General features: G+C 38.4%; 1 protein-coding gene across 2 annotated transcripts in view; it reads right to left on the bottom strand.

Moving 5' to 3' along the window:
- LOC136883441 (putative ATP-dependent RNA helicase DHX57) overlaps positions 1 to 25662 on the bottom strand; it is a 194387-nt gene that overhangs the window by 77319 nt on the left and 91406 nt on the right. For both annotated transcript variants that reach the window (XM_067155731.2, XM_067155732.2), the window contains 6 exons: positions 23824 to 23988; positions 18876 to 19021; positions 10640 to 10773; positions 2777 to 3007; positions 663 to 793; positions 431 to 573 (listed from right to left, as the gene is read on the bottom strand). In XM_067155731.2, coding sequence (XP_067011832.2) covers positions 431 to 573; positions 663 to 793; positions 2777 to 3007; positions 10640 to 10773; positions 18876 to 19021; positions 23824 to 23988 — 950 coding nt within the window. The remainder of the gene's footprint in view (positions 1 to 430; positions 574 to 662; positions 794 to 2776; positions 3008 to 10639; positions 10774 to 18875; positions 19022 to 23823; positions 23989 to 25662) is intronic.

The raw sequence follows: 25662 nt of genomic DNA, 5'->3' as shown, positions 1-25662 counted from the left end.
GCTCCAGCGACAACGCTTCTCCCCGGAAATTATGAAATATTACCACGGCCAATGAGCGTACGATGTTTTCCTTCACCTACCAATCACATTTCCTTTTATTTTCTCCAATAGGAGCGCAGAAAAAATAGTGCTGACAAAGAACATTTAGGAAGCCCTTAGAAATTACGAAATTTGTGCAACTTTACGAAACCGGAAATCTCCCACGCCGATGTGGCGCGTGTGGTACAGGATGCACCAGAATTACAATGACAATCAAATAATTTTAAAATCATATCGACTTCAAACAAATTAAACAATTCCAAAATTCACATACTGAGGAAAACCAAAACAAACAATTGAATAAATCCTTTACATACATAATTTATCGCTGTCTTCCGAGTCCAAATAATCAAATCCCAATAATCACAACAAAAACCAAGGGTTAACTTACCTGAACACCAGAGCCTGTTCCTCACTAGTCAGACTCGAATGTAGTGGTACCAAGATGAACTTTCCATTTCGAGGTCCAAGGAGGGGATGGTCGCTGAGCTGATCGTGCAGCGTGGTGATCTCTGCCATACCTGGCAGGAAAACCTATTGATCAGGATATAGCCTCTTCAGATATAGAAGTGGAAACAGTTTAAGACTGCATGAGAACTACACAGAGGAAATGTATTAATTACCAAAATGGAACCAGTACGGGGATGCTCATGGTCACCTTCTACGATCCATACGATGATCGCCTCTATTAAATCGTAATTGATTTTTTCGTGATCCATCAGATACAGTGACTTCTTGGTAACTCTGCTGTAATCTAAAAAGAAAATACAAAACAAATCTTATGATAATGAAGGATCACTTATAAGGATAATGCTAAGCAGAGTTCCTCGTAAAGAACTTTCTGCAGGGGACAAGAAAAAGAACATATTAAGTGAGAAAACACACTACTGAATATACAAATAAAAGCTATCCAACTGTGATATGGAAACACTAGATACGTTTCTGCCAGCATGAGGACAGTTACATTGTGTATCTATGGGTAAAGATGAGACGAAGATGAGATGAAGGTATTAAAAGGTGTGAAGAATACAAGAGAACAAATGTAAAGACCTTTTCCACTGGGGCTTATAAAGTAAGTGCACTGAAGGGTGTGAAAAACACCAGACAACAAACATGAAAACATGTGCACAGGAGCGAGTAAATATATTATTGCAGATGACACTCATTCTAAAACAAATGTCAGTAGAAGCCTTTTATTTTGGAGCAGCGGGTTATTAAACATATTTTTCTGGTCACACTTTTAGACAATGAATTGGAGATTACAGTCAAACATGTGCAACTGCAAGGAATGACTTTGGCTGCCATTCTGAAGTCGACAAAACTTCGACCATGTCGAATGCTTAAAGAATCAGACGCCAGTCCAATTTCTGACAGATTTTAATTTAGTCTTCATTAGTAAGGAATTTCAAATGACCCTCCATGGCTCAGGCGGCAGCGTGCCGGCCTCTCCCGGCTGGGTTCCATGGTTAAAATCCCGGTCACTCCATGTGAGATTTATGCTAGACAATGCGGAGGCGGGACAGACTTTTCTCTGGGTACTCCTGTTTTCCCTGTCATATTTCATTCCAGCAACACTCTCCACTATCATTTCATTTTGTTTCTGTTTCGTTTGATCTGTTTCTGACTCCAAGGTAAATTTAATATGAGAATCAATGTTGTTTAGTGCTTGAAGAGTGGTATGGGCATCGTCTACCACAAGATATGTCCAACAGTCCAACAGAGATAATTCCTCTCCCATATGCAGTATCAGATTGTGCCTCTTATATAGAGCTTCTGATAAGTTCACCTGCATACACCCCAGTGTCAGTGGGTAGGGTCTAACACATCCCACTCTGATGAGTCTAGAGTCAGACCTAAGACGAAACGCTGGTTAATAGAGAAAACGCCTGAAAAGCCTTACAAGGAACTAGTGGCTTGGAAGGCGTTTCATGAAGTAGTGAGTGGATTCCTGGGAAATAATAAAGGAGAAAATTACTGACAGAGTTCAGAAACTTATTGAAAATTACAAAAATCTAGGATGTAGGATGTCCCTAAAAATTTAGTTTCTCCATTCACACCTGGAATTTTTCCTCGAGAATTAAGGAGCTCCGAGTAATGAACACGGACAGAGAATCCATCACAAGATTCAGCAGATGGAGCAGAGGTACCAAGGTAGATGGGATCCCTACATGATGAGCGACTACCACTGGTTTTTAGTTAGAAAAAGTGATCGATGCTACAAAAGGAAGAAGTAGAACCGTAAGTGTTAAAATAACTGTCATATTCATGATATATTTTATTACAGCCGCATATTTCAGAGTGCTACTACTACAGGCACTGTTCCCGTTTAATTTTGATGTTGATTAAATTGGAAATAAAGACATTTTATGACCAGAGTGAATAGTTTAAGAAGTATATTAATGACAATAATAGAATTATATGCTAACATACTGAAATATTTTTTGTCACGTTTGCCAGAATCTATCTCAATTCTGTCCAACGAAAACATTAAGTGTTACAAAGATTTTACTGTCATTTTCTTATTCAGGAAGTTTGATTTAGTTGAAATGACCACTTTTTGTGCAAGTGGCACACAAAAAGTATTTGTTGACTAGTGTAATAACGGTAACAATAATAAATATAACAAGTGTATTCCAACTCCTCTTCACACTCCTCCTTAAACTATTGCAGCAACTAATAAAAGCATTGGAGAAAACCAGAGCCTTGAATACACCTTGAAGTTTGTGAGTTTACCCACCACGATAACGATGGTACAGCTGCTCGATGGTGAGATGTTCATCACGGGTGGCTGGGTTACCGATCACTGTGCCACTCCTCAATTCCGCCACATTCAACTCTGTCTCCAGATTGTCTCCGAACGAACCCTTCTTCTTCATCTCACGAGAGTAGGGCGAGTTCTCCTCCAAGGTGTAATTCATTGCCTCAATGATGTCTTCCAGAAAATACTGATCGACATGAAAAGTTCGCCCTATGAGAAAAAATAAGCATTACAATGTGCAAAGCATTTCTAATACAAGCTAGAAGCATACCAGTAATGCAAAACGTAAAGCAAAATAAGGAAGAGATAAAATGTTGTATATTTGTATATCTACTCCTTAGTCCTGTTTTTTTGATACAAGGTTGGAGCGAGGCGAGATGAATTTATATATATGATATTAAAATAGGGTGACATGTTTTATTCTTAAAAGAACATCATCAGATTCTGTCAAATCACACTCAAATATTTATGTTTATTCCTGTTTAACCCAATCAATACTAAACCCTAAACCCGTATATATACGTTGTGCAATGACGAGTCACCTGTGCTAAACCCGTAATTTTATGTTTTCCTGCAGTGCTCACTTTGCAAAGTCCATGAAAATACGTGCAGCAATCGATTGGTTCAAATGTTGTACCAGAAGTTCAAGGAAGTTCTAAAGGAGAGATAGTCTACTTTTCCTCATATTTATGTCAGAATTTTGTTTCCTAGCAATGATAAAATATATATCTTCTGTGCTTCCGACTGCACCACGAAAGAAGATGCCTTGGCAATGATGAAATTGAAGAGTTTTTAGTTGATCAGTGAAAGTGATGGTGAATATGATGTTGGAAGTGTTGTGATAAAAAGTGACAATGAAGATGTAGACAATGGCAATGACATCAGTGAGGAAGAAGGAGGTAAAAAAAAAAGTAGATAGATAGATAGATAGATAGATACATAGATAGATAGATAGATAGATAGATAAATAAATAAATAAATAAATAAATAAATAAATAAATAAATAAATAAATAAATAAATAAATCATAATTTGCTTGGATCACTGCTCAGTTTACTCCAATACTTCACGCTTTCTGTTCACGCAATTCAGGTGTTGCAGACAATATCATGAAAGAAAAAGATAAGGTTGAAAGAGCAATAAGAGCAGGAAATATTGATGAGGCTGCTACATGGCTGAAATCAACTATAATAAGTGGGGCCACCACAAAAGATTCAAATAGGAAGGCGAGGCCATGGTTCGACAGAGAATGTTATGAACAAAGAAAATTGACACTGAAAACACTACATAAAACTAAGAGGACAAATGGCAAGCGCAACCACCGAAGAATACCAACGAGAACGAAATAAATACAAGGACCTATTAAAAAAGAAGAAAAAGCAACACCTGGAAAAAGAACATAAGAAAATGGTAGAGGAGGCAGAAGAAGACCCCTACTGAGCACTGAGGCCAAAAGGGCAGAAAATACAGCCCAACATACCTATGGAAACATGGATAGATCATATAAGAATAGTAATTTGCTCAAAAGAAACAAGACCCATGATTAAGACACCTATGACTCCACAAGCTGATGAGATCTTCACCACGGATGAAATTGCGAAAGCGATACAGAAAATGAGGAATAACAGAGTACCAGGAGTAGATGGAATAAGAAGTGAACACTTAAAGCAGACAGCACAAGAATACTTACCGATATGGACCTCCCTTCTAAATAAATGTTTAGAATTAGGAAGTATACCAGACGAATGGAGAAAGTCAACAATCAAGCTATTATACAAGGGAAAAGGAGACACAGAGAACCCTAACGCGTATAGAGGAATAGAGTTGGAATCTACATTACTGAAACTCCTAACAGGAATCCTCGCCAAAAGGCTGGCAGAGAAGCTAGAACCCCTTCTACCAGAAGAACAGTTTGGTTTTAGAAAGGGAAGGTCCACGACTCTGGCAGTAGAAAACCTGTTGGAACAAATAAAACAGACGATAGAAAGACCAAAAGGAAAACTATATGTGGTTTTTGTTGATTACTCAAAAGCCTTCGAAATGGTCAACAGAAAGGTATTAATAGATAAACTGGAGGAACTAATTGGAAGAACGAGCATAACGACCCTGATATCGAATATACTGGCAGAAAACTACATACAGATAGATGATGGAATAGGCATATCTGACTGGCTGTCGCAGACGAACGGTGTCCTCCAAGGCGATCCACTCAGCCCTATCCTGTTTAATGTTCTCACGAACAATGTCACCAAAGGAATGGCAGGAACAAGCATATAAGTATACGCTGATGACGTGGCCATCGCAGCGACAGATATAGATAAACTGCAAGTATCGCTAAACACACTATGTGAAGGGGCAGAGAGAAACGACATCCAGATAAACGAAGAGAAGACGGAATTGGTAGTATTTAGGAAAGGAGGAAGACTCACTGAAGCAGAGAACATCCAATGCAATGGCAAACTACTCAAGAGGGCTAACAATTTTTAATATCTAGGTATCACAATTCAAACAACGGGAAAGAGTTTCAGTTTACATATAAGATCTAGAGCAGTGGCGGCCACTAGGGCTATGAATGAAATCAGGAACATCACACAACTATCGATCAGCACAGCTATGGACTTGTTTAGGTTAAAGATACTACCTGTTCTGACGTATGGCCTAGAATTAGTGGCAGAATACCTCACGTACAAACAGCTGGAAGAATAGGAGCGAGTAAAGGCTAGATACCTGAAGAGAATTTTAGGAGTCCCGCAGATTGCAAGATCGAGGCTAGTGTATGAGCTTACCAGGGAGACCTTCTTAATAGAGGATCTGAGATGCGAGCTCATACTTCAAGCTAGTACCAGCTTCAAACAGCTTATACAGGATCTGCATGAGAAGAAAAACAACATACCAGAGGACTTCTATGCAACATCTGCTATGCAAGACAGGACCTGGATGGAAGCTAATCATGATATGCGACACGTGACGACGAGATTGGCGAGCCATGGTTTCCACCACAAGGTGTGCTGCAACAAATTATTTCACGAACCAAATGACGAATGTGTGTGTGAGTTGTGCTTGGAATTCTGTGATAGATACCATATTGTAAAATGCAGGAATAGGCAGAAATCCTTCGTAGCTTATAGCAAAGAAAAGTAATGTGTATGTAATGTAAATGTAATGTAATGGTATTCTGCACGGCATATGCGCATTTTTCAATAATAATAATATTACGTGATGATTCTCCGAAAACAGATTTCATTTTGTGTTTGTTCAGTTCTGCACTGGTACAGCTTATTGTGGAGGCTACTAGTGAATATTACAAGAAGGTCTTAATAGTTTACCCAATTTCTTTGAATAGTAGACTTCAAAAGTGAAATAATATGAATATGAATGAAAATTTGTGTTTATTTTGCACTTACAAGGCTAATGACATTTTTGGAAAGTGGTGGTGGTGGTGGTTGGTGGTTATTGTTTCAAGAAGAAGTACAACTAGGCAACCATCCTCTACATAACACTAATCAGGGAGAAAAAATGGAAGGGATCCGACACTTCGAAAAATGAAGGTATCGGCCAAAGAAAGACAAGGGCCACGAAGGGCGTGAAAAGGAAACACTCCCTAGGCCTCGAGTGCTCTACTACCGTCGGGTCAGAAAAGAACAAGGGTTGACCCAGAGAGGCCTGATAGCATAGCTGAAAGTGGAAGCAATGTCAGGACTGAGCTCAGGGCCCCATGGTCGCCAACCCACGTTCCACTGTCCCGGAACCCCTATTAGTCGCCTCTTATGACAGGCAGGGGATACCGTGGGTGTTATTCGACTGCCCCCTCCCCACAGGGGGACCACGCTGAGAAAATGTTATATGATGTAGGGCTGAGAGTTATAACTTGCTTTGAACAATACCAAAGTAATATCCGTTTTTAGACTTTGAACATCACCACTGTAAATTTATGCTTAATTTCAATTTTAAAATGTTAGTTAAATAACTATTAAAGCTATTTTTCAATAATTGCATATTCTTGGGGGTGGGGGAACAGCACATTGGGGGTAAGAATAAATAAAATACCTAGCAATGAAGTGGTTAAATATTTAGAAACTCGAAATATGGAACTTATCCTAGTCCTGCTTGTCTTCACTCAAGCATATACTATTAACATACGTCCTCTTTTTCTGATAGTTTATAAATGTATTAATCAAAATAAGTTTCAGCAGACTGACGAACCTAACAGTTATAAATTGACCGAGTCAAAACTGAAAAGAGATGGCTTCAGAGCTTACTTTTATATATATATGTATATGGCATGTTTTAATGCCCAACTGATGCCAACAACAGTTAAGGAGCCAATGAAAATGAAATGAATGAAATTAGGTTAGGAGGTGGAAGGAATTGACTGTGGTCCACGAATAGGAACTGTCCAGGCATTTGGCTGGAAGTGAAAATGGGAAACTGTTCTCAGGACAACCGACTATGGGGTTCAAATCCAATGATCTTCCGAATACAGAGCTTAGCTCCACAGCCACAGCTTTCTACATTGTCTTAGCCAAATAAATATGCAGCCATCACATCACCTACCAAACCCATATCATGGATCTTCCTGTTCCCATTCACAACAGACACCATCAAACCTACTATGGCTATCTGGCTGCAATAAAAGTACTATAAGAATATGCATCACAGTTAGATGCATGCCACAGGTTCAGTTGGGTGGGGGCCTCAATGTTACAAGCAGAAATGTATTCCAACAACATGACCAATTTGAAGACAGCATAATACCAGGGATTCTTTCTGGGAGCCGCTCCTCTTCTAAAGAGAAAAAGAGCACGTCTCAGCCTGAGATTCAACAAATTTGACCATTTTCGGTCCCTTATATTGACTAGTTTCATACAATGTACAATGGGCGCTTGTTTGGTCCGCCCTGTCAATATATTATCAATATCTGATTTTATACAACATTGAACATTGCATAATTGAACACTGAACACTGAAAACTGAACACTGTAAAAAAATCAGATATTGATAATATACTGACAGAGTGGGCCAAACAATCACCCGTTGTACATTATATCTCAGCCTGAGAGCGAATGTAACGTAATTTTTTGGAACTTGGTATGATAATGAGGGCCTATCTTGCTTATCTTGCAGAATTGTTAGTTCCAAAGCAGCAGAGCCACAGTAAAGAGTCCTGTTCAACAGTGTTAGGAGCAGCTTTTGCCAACCTTTTCAGGAAGAAGGACTTTAAACTTTTTCCCTGCTGCGCATACTTGACTTTACCAGAAGAAGGCATGTTCTTGAATTTCTTCTCTGGCTATCAAAGAGTAGGAAGGGTCCACCTATTCAATACTATTAGTTTGTATATTGTCTTATAAAACTAGTTTCGACGCCATATATATTGGGTCATCTTCAGCCAAACTCCAATTGGAAGACATAAGCAGCATTGTAACCAATAATGATATAATCACTGATATGACACAATTTATAGTCTTTAAACTATTGATGAAGTCCCTTATATTAACTAGTTTCATATAATGTACAATGGGCAATTTAATTGGTATGGATACCAACACCAGACTGATTGTTGAGAGGGAGCAGGAGTATAGCTTATGATGGCAGGGATTGGAGGAGGAATGTGTGAGGAGGGGCGAGTGGGGGGCCAGTGGGGGGCAAGTAGGTAGATTTGTACTGATTGGTGGACTTAACCAAGTGCACGTAACTTACGAACAACATAGGGGTGAGTCTCATATAGCTATAAATACTTATCTTGATCTTCTTGCTTCCCTTATATTCTCAATTACTTCATATTATTTTCCTTTCAGACATTCGCCTCCAAATTAATTAAACAATAGATCACTACATTGATAATAAGGAAAACTTATTCAAAGTACAAATGTTCCTCTTAAAACTACACAAGTCTTGACCCATATTACTATGAACAAACATGAATATCAATCAAGTTGCTCGTTCTACACAGAAAAGGATACCAACTCCCAGGTCAACTCAAAAACAATGGCTGCTGTAGAAACGACAAAATAGTTCACCATCAACCACAACATTTTTGATGTGTTATTTAGTTTAAAGTGTAGATATGTTATTTCAGACTTCATTAATAGTTTAAATTAAGACTATAAATTGTGTCATATCAGTGATTATATCATTATTGGTTATATATGCTGCTTATGTCTTCCAATTGGAGCGTGGCTGAAAATGACCCAATATATATGGGGTCGAAACTAGTCCCAGTTTTATAAGACAATATGCAAACTAATAGTATTGAATAGGTGGACCCTTCCTACTCTTTGATAGTGATCAATTGTCAATACGGACCATAATGAAATTCATAACTTATGATTTCTTCTTTGGGGCGGCAAAGGTGAAAGTTGAAGTTTGTAAAGCTGAAGCTGCAGGAAGGGCGAGTCCGTTTTAGACCCCTGGATTCCACAGATACCAACTAATACAAAAACAAAACAAAATTCAGTCTTAACAAAAGCTAGAGTTTTGTCCCAGTGTGGCAGTGGGGGTCACCAGTTTGAATACCACACCACTCAAGACATTGGCTAGTACACTGAGTCACCACTCCAAATCTCTTATTAATAACGTTATTGGTTTTACGTCCCAATAACTACTTTCATTATTTTCAGAGACTCCGATGTGCTGAAAGTTTGTTCCGCAGGAGGTTTCTTTTAATGTGCTGGTAAATTTATCAATATGGGCCTGTCATATTTGAGCGCATTCATATACCACTGAACCGAGCCAGGATTGAACCTGCCAATTTGGGGTCAGAAAGCCAGCGTCTTAACCGTCTGAGCCACTCAGCCCATCTCCAAATCTTTTTTGAAGCACAATGCAGTGACAGTCCACTACAGGAGAGGTTATCTCTACTTACTGAATGTGTCTACCTTGGCTTTTGGAATTAAAAATTAAGTCAAATTACAAACAATGACAGTGTTCAGGCTTTCCTATCCTTCCCTATTTTTTTAAAAAAATAGTTAACACCTGAGGTATTGTAGGCATACAGCAGCCGACAGTCATGTACTGATGCAGGGTTTGAGCACTGCGATATTCAGGTTACCTGGAGAATCCATCTACAGCATTATATCTCCAGAGCATCGAGCTAGCAGTGGTCAATCAAACTGATGGCCATATCAGTCCCTTGGATGGCAAGGGGGAAGATGAATAATAATGTTGTTGATTTTACATCGCAAACTACTATTATGGTTTTTGGAGGTGCTGGAAATTTGTCCTGCAAGAGTTCTTTTACATGCTGGTATATCAACCAACACAAGGTCTACAAGCACCTTTGAATAACAATAGACTGAGCTGGGAGTGAGCCCGCCAATTTGAGCTCAGGAAGTCATTGCTCTACTGCCTGAGTTAGTCTGTGGGGAGACAAATTCTACAGAAGTTTGAGTTTGGTAGTGTCTGATTCTTCAAGGAATCAAAGGTTAAAGCTTGACGGGGAGGATAATCTTATAAGTAAATAAACTTATTTCCTCACGTAGATCTTTTCCAGCACACTCCAAATGCAGGTAAGCTGCATGTGCTATGTTAACCACATATCAGCCCACCTGCCATTGTTAAATTTCTGGTAGCACCGGGAATCGACTCCGGCCACCTGAGGATGGCATTTAATAGTGCTAATCATTATGTTATGGAGGTGGACATCACATTATTTGGCCTTTAAAAACAAAAACCACCATCACCATTACCACAAACACTGTGACTAGTTTTCTAGTGACCTGACCACAAATTTACAACAGTACAGTCTATCCCACAGGCTCCCTGCATGGGCTTAAGACTATGGTAATCCCAGATCTTACATGAAGCAACCAAACAACACAAAGTGTTTCGACACAGCAAAACCAACCTGGGATGTCTATTATAGGCACCTGGCTGAAATAGCTGGAGAAGAGTTCAGCGTTCAAGGTAGCACTCATGAGGATCACTTTGAGGTCTGGTCGCAGAGGAAGGAGGTCCCGTAAGATCAGCAGCAAGAAGTCACTGAAATGATTCCAGACAAGATGAGGATTATATCAGAATAAACATGTTCTACATGATAATGGACCTTTTTAATACATTCATCAAAACACTCTGCGTTAGTAATTAACAATAATGTTTGATCTCAGGTACTCTGTTCAAGATTTGATGCCATTTAGACTGCTAATATGTCAATTTGGAATGTCCCACCAGAGATCTTTTACATGCCAACATCAGAACATGCAAAACCGACTTTCTTCTGCCCTTCAAAAACTAAATATCTCTACTGGGTTCGAACCTGCACTCTTGGGATCTGGTGGCCTACTCTCCACCAATGAAAATATTGATCTGACATGTACACCTGCACTTACATCAATTACCTACATAATGAGAAGTAAAAGCTTAAAATTATTTAAAATATTAATTACAGATAAAAGAACAAACTAAACATAATAAATTACAAACTTCAAAAATGGGAAGTAGACACAATGAAGAGGGGAAACACTTTACTGTTTCACCCTTCCCTAATTAATGAAATATGTTAATTAACACATATTAGATTATATACCATATATGTATATAAAACAGTAACATGTATCTTTTAAAAAACTCAAGCTGCTGAACTACAAGGAGTTAGTAGCAATTTGTAAATAAAACTTCTAAACCATCTGAATATAATGGGGAAAATCCTCAATTTATTAAAAATTTGGTTTAATTATTTTACTTTGAGTATAAGTAATGAAGGTCTAAAATTAGGCCTATAACCTTGTGGTCAAAATGAACAGAAAGTCATCTAACACACTGTTTATGTCTTATCGCCATCCTGGTTGATCTGCAGAAGGTATTTTATGCATGATTCTCTTCCTCTAATCAATTCCTGAATTGGTACTTCCATTACTTCTACAAAAGATTGCAAACTGAAGCACTCATAAGAGCACAGATTGGTCCAGTCACTGTAATTCATGGGATTCCCCTCAGTGGTGAGAAATCACCATAGATAAGCAGTTTACAATTCCTACAACAGGTGGAAGTAAAAGTAACATAAACCCGTGACTTCATTCCGAGGTGGTGCAGCTTTTTTCAGACACACCCCCATTGGAGGTGAGCTGTGTGTACCATTTCAACCACATACCAGCACTCCTGCCATTCTTAAATTCCTGGCAGTACCAGGAATCGAACCCGAGCCCCAAGGACGGCAGCTAATAACACTAACTATTACACTATGGAGGCGGACAATAGGTGGGAGTAGATGAATATGATGTTTCTTATAAATATTTAAAGTAGTTCACTGGATACACACCAGGATGCACTCCGACCATGTATGCTACTAGATTTCATTCAAATTCAGTGATCGATGCCAATCTGATTTCCAGCAGGCTCAGAAATGATCCATACATGACAGGAAAGGGACAGCGTAACAACACACTGAGCTAAATGTACAGCATATAATGAGCTAATGCTGGATGTAGAGTATATGTCGAATTAGCTCAAGGAGGAACTGTATATATTAATATACAGAAATCTTAAATTAGGAAGCTGCAACAGATATTTTCATAATTATGAGAGTAAATCTCATTGTATCTTCATAGACATTCAAACTTTTACTTAGCTTTAGTTGTAGCTTCAACATTTATGTCCTTTACTCTGCCCCCGCACACCTGTCCCTGTATGTGTTCCTATCCTCCCTTCTAATTTCCTGTCTAACGCCTATTAAATAAATTGGTATAGTTCCATGCAAATTAATTGCAACATTACAATAATAATAATAATAATAATAATAATAATAATAATAATAATAATAATAATAATAATAACCGTATGGCCTCAGCTACCGTGTGCAGACATTTCAATTTGACGCCATCTGGCTGTCTGCTCATCAATTTCGATGTTCCGTTTTACTCTAGGCCCACTAGAAAGCAGACCGAGTAAACCGAAACTCTCTTGAGCGTCAATGGCTGAGATTTAATGAATTTTGTCGGGTAAACACCAAATGTGTCACCAGAGATCTTTTACATGCCGACATCGTACGACATGGAGTGTCGAATGGACTTTTTTCCGCCCTTCAAAAATCCGACTACCTCTGCCGGGTTTGAACCCGCTATCTTGGGATCCGGAGGCCGACACTCTACCACTGATCCACAGAGGCAGCCAACATTACAATAACATACACACTTTAGGTTCTCTTTCTAACTTGTTCATCTACCACACTCATTTAACCTTTCTTAATAGCTAATATATCCTTTTTTTTCTTCTTTATGTTTAGGCCATCTGCGGACCACGGTGCTTGTGTTCTAGCTGTGTTTTTGTCGTCATCTGCCCCTTTTGGCGTATTGGATTGTGTTCTTAGCGGCCTCTTTGTTGGCCCAGTATTCCTTCATTTTCTCGCTAAATTCTTTCCTGCGCTCCTCTGACCAATTCCCAGCTCCTTTGTAGCTAGCTGATGTAAGGGATGTTATGAAAGGTTTTGTTTTGACCATTAAATGGTATGCATTCCTGTCAGTAATGGCGGCTTGATTAATATTAAGCTCTGCAAGATTTTTGTCCACTTGCTTGGTCCAGGGGAATGCAGTAGCTTTGCCTTTGTTAGCAACCCTGCACATTTTATGGGATAATCCATTAGGATCCATTCTGTATAGGTGTCCATAGAAAGTTGGACGTTTTCTTCTGATGGCATCTATGAGGTTTTCTTGATGCTGGAAGAGCTCATTGTTGGGTTTGTACCATCGCCTTCCATTGGTAGGATCCTTGGCCCTATTATTCTTCTCAAGAATTTTCGTTCTTGCACTTCCAAGGCTCTCAGTGGGGTCTTTTTAGTTAGGGATAGGTATTCTGCTGCGTAGAGGGCTGATGGTCTGACTACTGCATTACAGTGTCTCAGTTTTACATTCTTTGATAAATGCTTTGAGGCATACAGTTTTCTGCAGGCATGGTAGGCCTTGTCTAATTTGATTTTCCTTTGTTCAAGAGCCATAGTTTTACTTAGGTCCTCCGATATCCACTCTCCGAGGTACTTCACATTTTTAACTCTCTTGATATGCTTTGTATCACTGACTCCCATTGTTGTAGGGGCATCTTTGATGTTGGTGATAAACTCGGTCTTTCCAATGTTGATCAATGTCAAGTAGGGAGGTGAGCAGAATTCAGGCCAGTAAAATGAAATACCTTAGCAGTATGATAGGGAAGAAAAAGAAAGACAGATTGAGAAACGAAAATGTGAGAAAGGAGGTTAGAACAGAAAACCTAAATAAGAGAACTAACAGGAGTAAGCTAAGGCAGTCTGCACATGTAAAGAGGATGGAAAAGAATACGAAAACAGATGATGGAGATGAAGTTTGAGGGAAAGAGAGCGAGAGAGACACCTAGAACAAGGTGGATTGATTCAATGAAGATTATTGCAAGAAGAAGAAACCTGGATTGGGACAAAATGATGGAAGAGGAATGGTGGAAGAAGAGAGGAAGGTGGAGAAGCGCACATAAATGCCCCGACCCAGCAGACGCTGGATAAAGGGAAAGGATGATGATGAAGAAGAAGAAGTTGCATACATGATTTGGCACAGATTCCACTTGTTTTTCAACATTCAAGTTTTGAGGGCCAACTTTTGCCAATAACCCACATGTTTTCTATTGGATTACAGTCAGGGGAGTTCCCTGGCCACCCTATCACACGAATTTTGTCACCAACGATTGTCTTCACTTTCTTTCGAGTGCACCAACGAGCCAAGTCTTAAGGAAGAATTCTATCACCATCTCAAAAACTTTTCTGCAGCTCAAGAAGAACTCCTTTCCAATATTTCAATATGCTGGTCACTTTTCATCTTGCCATTGGCTGGCATTAATGGTCCCAGACTTTCATACGTGAAACACCACCAAATCACCTACACGGTGTGTTTTATGGTCTGCTGCAAATGTGCTGGATTTGTCAGTTCATTCTTTGCTTGGTACACATGTTGAACCTTCAGCCCTTTCACTTCTAAGTGACTTTCATCAAGGAGAAGAACTTTCATACTGTGTTTTAATGTCCAATTTTGATGACTTCAAGCTCTTCCTGTCGACAATTCGAGAGCCAAGTCCACAGCGGTGAACCTAGGATTTAATTTCCTTCTTCTGAAGAGAAAGCGGTAGGTTTTTTCTTTGCATCAGTTTCTCTCTTTCTCAAATGAAATTGAGCCAACCTGTTTGTGCCACTGAGCAATTTGATCATGAATCTCACACGAACTTCACAATTCGTCAAAAGTACAACACATGTAATAGATGCACTCTTAACCTAAAACAATCATCACAGAAATGAAATGGCGTATGGCTTTTGGTGCCGGGAGTGTCCGAGGACATGTTTGGTTCACCAGGTACAGGTCTTTAGATTTGACGTCCGTAGGTGACCTGCGGGTCGTGATGAGGATGACATGATGTTGAAGATGATACATACACCCAGCCCCAGTGCCAGCGATATTAACCAATGATGGTTAAAATTCCCGTCCCTGCCGGGAAACGAAACCGGGACCCCTATGACCAAAGGCCAGCACGCTAACCTTTTAACCATGGAGCTGGACATCATCAAAGAGAACAACTACTATTCACTCAATGAACAACGATGCATAAAAAGGGTGGGATCTAAGAATAAGCCAACCATTTGCAAATCATAAATTAAAAAACCTTGTTCTGATTAATTTGTATCTCCTTATTCCATTATTTTTATTGTCTGCTTCTTTAACTTTATTTATTAGATAAAATAAGACTATTCATGCTTTTCACTCTCTACCACTAGCCACAGTAATACTGTATGTATACGAATAATCCCTGCATAATTTTTTTTCTTCAAAATTTGGTGGCAAAAGGTTGGGGTGCAAGCATTATTTGTGTCAAGTTGGTACAGTGTTCCTAACATACAGAAATCTGGAAGTTGATATTTTCGTCCATTCTTTTGCCAACTCTGTTCCTGCTACAAGCTAGAAGTATGTCACTTACATATCTCATGATTTGCATGGCATCAATTTAAGAAGTAGCACAAGTTCAGGATGGCTGGCGTGTGATCTCATTAAAAGTAATTTACAGCTAAAGAATAGACTCCACATCACTGACGAGGAAGAGCAAATTGGTTATCACACTGCAGGAAATAAGTACAATGTGGACAAAAGTTGCCGCACATGATTGGAGGAAAAATAAAGCTCAGTTTGATCATACAAACGGTAACTGTCAGGCATTTTGCAGACAAACAGCAAAGTTTCCTGAAAGTGAAAATAGGATATGTAAATATGCGATGGAAAAGAGACAGTTTGGATGTGTGGTCATGTGAGGATAATTTAACATACGAATTTCTTAATTCAAGTCCCTCTCAACATGTAAACAGAACTGTATGGACCTTGTCCGTGTAGTCCTGTAATGTGCTCTGCATGTATGGCTCTATCCCCTCCCATTCTTGGTATGGCCGAGCGGATGCGGATGGCCTTGGTGAGTGTTGGGGGTAGCCATGTTGGAGTTTTTGTCTGATCCTTCTACGAGACAGACGTGCCATGTAGTCTTCTGTATTTTTTCCAGGGTTTATCCCGGTTTCCACCCTCTTTTGGGGAATTTTGTTTATGATTTATTTTACAGTTATTAATCTATCTGGTATGTAAATTTAATCCTTTTATGGTTTGATCTGCATTCTCCTCCAACCTCTCATCCTATTCCGGAATTCCGGTTAGTATATATCATATTCTAAGATGTGTTCTTTCTTAATTTCATTACTGGCCCTTTTCTAAAACACCTTTTCCTTCTGGTTTGTGGATTTTAAAATTTACCAAGGTCAGTCATTTTCTGTACGCCTTTCCGTTTAGGAGGCTTTCAAACTTGTACCTTACGATTGTAACTCTGCATCTTTAATTACGCAGGTTTTAATTCTGCTTATGTCAGATACCACTTGTATTATATCATGTTTTATGAGAAATCTTGCCCAATTTCTTAGATTGAATTATTTCATCTTCACTTTAAATACTGAAAGGGGTTTCATGTATTTTACCCATCTGTTGGGGAAGCTAACATTGAAAATGTCATTTAATGTAAAGAAGTACCGGTATGTAAAGAGAAAAATAAAACCACCTTTATTGCAGTGATTTGTCACATGTTTTGTCCGCATGTTTTATGTTTTTTTGGGGGGTCCCCTTGGTGACTATTGTTTGATGTTTTGTTTAAAAAGAAAAAAAGAAGTTGGGACTGATTGGATTTGGTGGTGTGACACGTAGGTCTCGATTTCATGTGAGATCTACCCCGCATATTCTGGTTTGATATTTAATTACCTGTTACTATTTTCATCCCAGTTTGGTTTCGGATTATCTACTTTAATCTCTGTTGTAAACTTTACCTTCTACGTATGAAAATATTGAATTAGGGAGTGTACTCTACTCCCTGTGTACTTCGGCCTGGTAATTTTAAGGCGATACCGTTGATATTGGATATCACCCCTCTGGTTGACCTTTTGTGTCAAGTATTTGTTTCTGCTGATTTTGAAATAATACGCAGTTTAGTAATTGGGAGTTTTCACTCCATTGCATGACCTTGTGCTTTGGTGTCAATGACTATATGATCAGTCCTTGTTTAGTCATTGGATTTCTGTAATTAGTTTCGGGATTTCTGCCCTCTCTTCCTGGTAAGGATTTCTGCTCCTGTGATACTTTAAGGTATTTACTCCGTACTAGGGTTCTGGTTTCATTTCTCTCCTTATTTCCCTGTTAATTTTACCTATTACTTGTTCCTTTCCTTATCAAATATTTTTCCATAAAAGACAACGCAGATCATTTAACCTTTGTAACCTTCATATTCCTTTATTAAATTTTATGCTCTTAATACCGTGTTATCTTTGTGACAACGTTGGTAATTATACTCTGAATTTGGTAAGTTGGTACTGATATTAAGGTCATGTTGCAAGATCCACTCCTAGCTCGCTCTCCACTAATTTACCCTTTGAGGTAAGTTGTTTTTGCATGTTAATTTAATACTGGCGTTTGAAATACCTTGTGCTTGACGACACCACTGTGGAAATTGTCTTGTGAGTGTAAGTGTATGGTGTGTCATTCTTAACCTAACCTGAGACTAGTACTGGGTATCTTGTTTTACTTACCTAGCCATCGTGATATCCTGATTTTAATTTTCTGGGGCTAGTGTGTTTGTGTTGTATTTTTAATTGAGTGATCCTAATGTCACAGTGTTTTTAAGTTAACTTGCAACTCGGCACGTCACGGATTTTGTTTTAATTATAACTCGCCCTTGAATAACAGTACGTCACAGTGCTTCTGTCGAGTGACTCTGTAAGTTTGGGGGCTTGAATGATTCCTGTGCTCTGAGGCCCTTTCTTCTGCTTGAGTTGTGTTTGTCACCCAGTTGGTCGTTGTGCCTTTATTTCATTAAACCTATTGGGTGCCGGTCGTTACTACGTTACTGTGTCTATACTTAATTGTGTCCCCTATGTGCTGCGGATTACTGCCGTTATTTGATGTATTTATAACTCCCCATGTATAAACGTGCGCCACTTGGCATATAGGTATGTATTATTACTCCCCCAGTACAAGCGCAGTGACGCAGTGTTGAATTTGATCCCATACTATATATACAACCCACCGTCATAGTGTATCATTAACCTAACCTAACCTAACTGTATGTAAACAACTGCCGTTACAGTCAAGAGTGAAATGTGTCACTCGAAAGCAATAGTAAAAAAAGAATTCAAAATAACGTGTTTTAAAGTTCCATGGATGGTTCTCACGTGTTCTTGAATGAAATTACTTCCATTTTAGTAAGAATATGCACTGCCACCCAGTCAATTATGAAGAAATGACTGTGAATATTCACAGATTTCCTATAGGTATGTGCCAGACAAATTAGGATTTACTTTCGAGAACTTATGATGCAGACATGTCTGTATATTTTGAAGATTACGATGTGACAAGTTGGTTCATAATTTTATAAGTTATTGTACTGTATCAATTAGTTTTGAATATTAATATTTAATAAAGCTATACAAGTATTTTTTTAAAACTTTTTCAACATTTCCCTTCTTAAAATTAGGGTGCAGGGCTTATTCGCATATGTACAGAAATTAAAAATCATTAAGTTCTTTTCTAAGAATGTTAGTTTTGCATCAGAACTGTTGGTACCTTTCTTCACTCCTTTCATGGACCTCATCAACAATGATGTGCGACACATTTTTCAGAGTTGGATCTCCTTCTAGTCTTCGGAGAAGAATACCAGTTGTGCAGAAGAGCAAGCGAGTAGAGGATGACATTTTGCTCTCCAGTCGAATCTGGTGAAGTAAAAATATATATGTTTAGTCCTTGGTCCTGGTATCTAAAAATATATAAAACATTTTAAGTATCCATGTAAAGGCTCAAAGGAGGTATCATGCACTGGAAGATGGGTGCTATGGCAGAAGGCTCTATACCATTCTTATGTAGGTCCTATAGAGCAATAGGGAAGGTCTAGCATGAGGATGAAATGCTAAGTTACAGAATGTTCCTCATTACAGCAAAAAAACAACAATAGACACCACTAATAATTTCTAAGGGGCTGGTAAAGATGCGCTCAGTTCATGCAGAAGGATACAAGTTCATTTCCCCACCAGAAAGTTTTGCTCAGCCTACACCAACTATCAGTGTCAGGTTAATTCTTGGTGGCAAAGACAGCCAGGCATAAATTAAGGTGCAGCCCCAGCATTTGTACAATATGAAAATGGGAAACCACAGAAAAACCATCTTCAGGGCTGCAGACAGTGGGGTTCAAACTTATTATCTCCCGAATGCAAGCTGAGAGCTACATGAACCAAACCGTGCAGCCACTTGCTGCGTCTATTTGTTTCTCTTCTCACACTGATCTGCCGTTGTGCTTTTCCCTGTTAACACATTGGCAACAGGCTCTGAATGGACCAGATAGTTCAAGTTTGCAAGAACAAAATTACACCTCTGCACTCAAACTACTGTAATTCTCAAAAAATATTCAAGATATCGACCTCAAGTGTCGAACATGTTCTCACGAGTTTGCTTAGCAGTTCTGTACAGTGCGTTACCTTTCAAAGTAATACCCTTTGTGAAGAGGGACCTACATTACCTATGTTTATGTCTTCATCAGCTGTTATTGTACGAAACTTTAAGTTCTCCAGTCTGTCGAACACCAAATATAACAACTACAACCCTATAACATACATGTAAAATAACCACACACAGCGAATCCTCGTTAGTGCATTCCTCATTAACACATTTTCCCGCTTTGCACGTCGCAAATTTGAAGTCCCGATTCTCATCGAATTAATTCTATATAAAATAACTCACTTATCACGTCACAAATTTTCGCTATTACTGCTTAGTAAAATTAAATTCTTTCAAGGTCCACTTATTCAATACAATGACGTTTTATTGTGATTTAATCACATGTCAAATGGTACTAGTTTCGGCATCTATGTGCCATCATCAGCCTTGAGTACAAATTAAAACAAGATATATATTCCTAAAACATCTAAAACACATTTTAACACATTATAAAATAACATACAATTGATGTGGTGATACATGAAATACGATAAAATTGATACAATTGGTGTGATATAAAATTCTTAAAATTCCGGCTGTTCGTTACATAATTCAGTCTGTGTGCATCCGGGATAAGTGAACTTTTGCAGTTGTATACTGTCTATGTGAATGACATTTATTCCTTTAGATATTAGGTGGTTCGAGGGAAGTTTACTTTGATCATGTAAGATCGTGATGTAATTAGAGATGAATTCCCACTTCAATTTGAACCTGAAGGAGAAAATAGCTAAGTTAGACGTTGGAAGCAATGTATGGAAGTTACTAGAAACATTAGAATCGTTGAATGATGATTGACTCACCTTGAGCAGCATGTAAACGTGTTGTTACACAGACGGAGCCGGACGAAGTGTGTTGGCAACGGTAAAGGAGGCGAGGGGAAGGAAGGAGGCGGAGCACTTGCGGGGGAATGGAACTAAGGCGGGGCGGAAGGATGGGGTAGTGGGGGTAATTGACGGGAGGATATTGGGTTTCTCGTAAATCTCATTTAAATTATTTAAATAATTTTCGATCTTTTAATCAATTGGCTTAAAAATACCAAACTATCGAAAAACAGTTCAATTTTCCAAGTAATCTGGAATACACACTCCCGTCAATTACCCCCACTACCCCCATCCTTCCGCCCCGCCTTAGTTCTATTCCCCCGCAAGTGCTCCGCCTCCTTCCTTTCCCTCACCTCCTTTACCGTTGCCCACACACTTCATCCGGCTCCGTCTGTGTAACAACATGTTTACATGCTGCTCAAGGTGAGTCAATCATCATTCAACGATTCTAATGTTTCTAGTAACTTCCATACATTGCTTCCAACGTCTAACTTAGCTATTTTCTCCTTCAGGTTCAAATTGAAGTGGGAATTCATCTCTAATTACATCACGATCTTACATGATCAAAGTAAACTTCCCTCGAACCACCTAATATCTAAAGGAATAAATGTCATTCACATAGACAGTATACAACTGCAAAAGTTCACTTATCCCGGATGCACACAGACTGAATTATGTAACGAACAGCCGGAATTTTAAGAATTTTATATCACACCAATTGTATCAATTTTATCGTATTTCATGTATCACCACATCAATTGTATGTTATTTTATAATGTGTTAAAATGTGTTTTAGATGTTTTAGGAATATATATCTTGTTTTAATTTGTACTCAAGGCTGATGATGGCACATAGATGCCGAAACTAGTACCATTTGACATGTGATTAAATCACAATAAAACGTCATTGTATTGAATAGGTGGACCTTGAAAGAATTTAATTTTACTGTAATCCCACTTCAATACGGAACCAATGAAATTCATAACTATAAGTAAAAAAAAATTTAAAAAATTACTGCTTAGTACGATGACATTTTTCCTAGCCCTGAAAATGTTATTTGACATCCCTCGTGAAAGAAACGTGATTTCCAACTTGGATAATAGTCGTCGCCACAGTTGTGGGATTACGGGAAAAGGCCTTGAATTCCTGAACTTCACAGGATGAGTTGCATCTTCAGGGAGAAGCCGTTAGTCTCAGGAATCTTCAGTTTTGCTTGCCGGTTAGCAGCGAGATGGCTGAAAAACAGTGAGCCTGTTTGTGGGTGTATTTCGCATTCTATTCAGAAGTTAGAAATTTATTTCGTGATGAGGGGTACAGGGAAGTGTAGCGAATATTTGTCATGTGATACGGTAGCCTATATCTGGATTAGGAACATAATTGTGTGAAACTAACTAGCGTGGTTCATATTTGTCTTGTGATAGCCAAGTTACGCATACCGGTGTGGACAAAGTCGTGAAATTCCTTACTAATGAACACAAAATTAAAATCCGTCAGAAAGTGAACTGGCGTCCACTTCTTTAAGTGCACAGAAGTTGCAAATGTTGAACTGCACTGTCGAGTTTAGTCTCGATCACTCAAGTTGGTCGAAGTCATTCCACCTGGTCGCACATGGTCGAGCATAACCAACAATTCATTGTGTAAGAGTGTGACTAGAAAATAATGCTTAATAACCCACTGCTCCGAAATAAAAGGCTTCTAATAACATTTGTTTTAGAAAGAGTGTGATCTGCAATAATACTTGATATTTTTATTGGCCCTCCTGCACGTTTTCATGCGTGTTGTCTAGTGTTTATTACACCTTTCAGTACACTTATTTTATAAGCGTCAGTGGAAAAGGTTTTCATATTAGTTCTCACATGTTTTTTTAACACCTTTTAATACTTTCCTCTCATCTTTAGAAATTGTACATATAGTTTTCACTGTACCCATGGATACACGACGTTAGCTTTTATTTGTATACTCAGTAGTATGTTTTCTTGCTTAATACATTCTTTTTCTTTGTCCCCAGCAGAAACGTCCTAATGAGGTTTCACTATTAAACAAATAATAAAAACCTCACTATTGAACTCACTGCTCTATTCCACTGCTATTGTCCTGATTTGAAAGAAAATCACTTTTGGAATCACTAACATCATTAGAAATACGCAATTCACTGTCACTCGGCACATCTGCTAAAGGTCCGCACATAATTCATCACAAATATCAGTATCAGTTAGAAGCTGCAGGCACCGCGCCATGCTGACATAGGAATAGCTTTACATTTCCGACATTTTTTAGTTAACTACATGAAGAAAGAAAGAAAGAAAGAAAGAAAGAAAGAAAGAAAGAAAGAAAGAAAGAAGCAGCAATAAATTACCCTTATATTGTATATTCCACGACTATGCTGTTTGAAACGTACAATCTCGCCACCCAATCGTAGCAGTGATCAAGAAAAGTGATATGTATAAAAATTAGATTTCTCAGGGCATGGCGCCAACCACTCGTGAGTGTACGATGAGATTTCTAGGTGTTGGTCCCTGTGTGTTAAGATATTCCTGTCTTTCAATATATGATTTACTTTACACTTGTTTGTTCCTTTCTATTACTCATGTGTACTCGTACATGTGATATGTCCAGCCCACACATGTTCGCTTCTCATGCAGTCTACAAGGATGCATTACCTAATCTATAATAGGCACAATAAAGCAAAATCTAAACACTAAGCTGATGATGATGATGCTTGTTGAATAAAGAAGCCTAACATCTACATCATCAGCCACACTAAGCCGAAGAGAAAGACTCCTGTAATGAAAGCACTAACAAGATACAGACATTTAAAAATGTATTTTTATGTAAATAGCAAAAAGTATGCTAGGATATTGCTTTATTATCAAAACAGTATCTCTTTTAAGTTGTGGTTTTCGGCGATGAAAAAAAAAAAAAAAAAAAAAGGATAGCAAATCCACTTTTATTGACGAAAAAATTACAATTCTGCATACATTTACATTTTTCAGCTACTTACACTTTCTTCAATCAGTACCCTGAAACACACATTTATGAAAGGAAGAGGGATGGGGAGACGGTTACTGGACATAGTTCCTGTCCAGGAACAAACAAGCCAATAACTACAAATGAAAACTTATTAAGCTATAAATAATGTAAAATTTGTAAATATTATTTTGAAATTTGTAATAAAATCAATACAACAATAATTTGCATCAGACCTGATATCCAATCGAATTGCCGATCTTCTCAGCTCTTTCCTCTGCCACACGTTCGGCCACGCCAATGGCTGACAAGCGCCGCGGTTGAGTACAAATGATTTCTACATGTTGGTTGCTGCCATCAGCTCTGCGTAACAGCCACTCATCAAGTAAGAACTGGGGAACCTAATCAACAATGAGACAGATACTTGGTTAAACCATGATAAACATCCACTCAATTTTAACGATAAACATCCACTCAATTTTAACAACTTTCGAGCCAGCAAATGAGAAACAAAGATCATCAACATGTAACATCTCTATAAAGAAACAACAATAACAATACAGTCATTAAACCAGAATGTCTTCAGGATCAGAAATGCTAATTTTGAACAGGAAAGCAGACTCTGAAAAAAACTAGGAAAAAGGAGCACAAAATTATAAGAAAAATTCTAGGCCCAAAACTTGCAGATGGACAACACTGACTTGGAAGCAAACAGGAAATCAAACAATACACAAATATTCCCAGTGACATTAGGAAACGTAGGTTAAGATTCTATGGAAGTATTAAAAGACGACTTACAAAAAAACTAGTCGAATTATATGAAGTCCAGGCAAAACAGACACACTGGAATTAGATTGGCAAAATCATGATGATGATGATGATGATGATGATGATGACGATGCTTGTTGTTTAAAGGAGCCTAACATCTAGGTCATCGGCCCCTAATGGTACAAAATGTAACGAAAATTTAAAATTCCAAAATTCATCCACTGACCAGAATTCAAAAGCTGATGATGAAGAATGATAGGATGAATATGAATTTTAAATAATCAGCAGATCCAATTCACAATACTGAAAGTTTAAAATAATTCCAAAGTCAATCCACTGACTAGAATTCAACATGACGACAATGAGCAATTACAATGAACTTACAACAATCAGTGGATCTGAACTGCAATGCCCCACCTTCCCAAAAACTAACTTAAATCAATGGTATATACTAACCAAGGGGCTGCTTCCATAACACAATACTGAATCGATGATACTTGTTGTCTAAAGGGGACCAAAATCCAGGTCAACGGCTCCTCATAATGGTACCTATCGCTAGTAAAGTAGAACTATGGTATTTCTCATGTAGCAGTACTAATCACAAGTAATGTAGACTTACGGTGTTCCTCACACTGCGGTACTACTCACAGGTAATGTACTCTGCAAAGGCAACAGAGACGTATGGTGTTTCTCACGTAATGGCAAAACTCATAGGTAGAGGCATGATTTTTTCGCATTAACGATAAACGCGACAAAAAATATTTTGAAGCGATTTTGCTATATCTTTACGAATCTTATATTTCTGGTTAAGAAAATATGGATATTATGTTCACGAATTAAAGCGATAAGGCCATTTTAAAGCGAAATTCATTTATTTCGCAATAAGCATAATATTATAGCGAAATCTGTAGTGAATAACGAACTTGACATTTTGTTCCAAGATTATGTATGGAAAGAAAAGGAAGAGCGAAGAAAGATTCATCAACAGGAAAGAAATATGATATCATTAACGTTCTGGAAAATCTCTTTAAGACATGGCATCAAAGAAAAGGGGTTGGCTCCAGGTTTCTTGCCAAACAAAATGTTTGGAATGTTGTTCTTGTGGTGGCTGGTAATCCCACTCCAACTTGTCTCCTCACGGCATTGTGCAATCCTGGAATCCCTAATGACGTCTACAAGCAGCACAATTGACTGGTGTATTTTGCCTTCGTGGTCAGGTAAAATTAAGAAAGTGATCACAGACAGTAGTGAAGATGGGTCGCTTGACAAGTGTTACGGTGCACAACAGAGCTAAACAGTTTGCGAGT

The sequence above is a fragment of the Anabrus simplex genome, chromosome 11 (genome assembly GCF_040414725.1).
Source record: "Anabrus simplex isolate iqAnaSimp1 chromosome 11, ASM4041472v1, whole genome shotgun sequence".
Lineage (NCBI taxonomy): Eukaryota > Metazoa > Arthropoda > Insecta > Orthoptera > Tettigoniidae > Anabrus > Anabrus simplex.
This window is presented reverse-complemented; position numbering and strand designations above follow the sequence as displayed.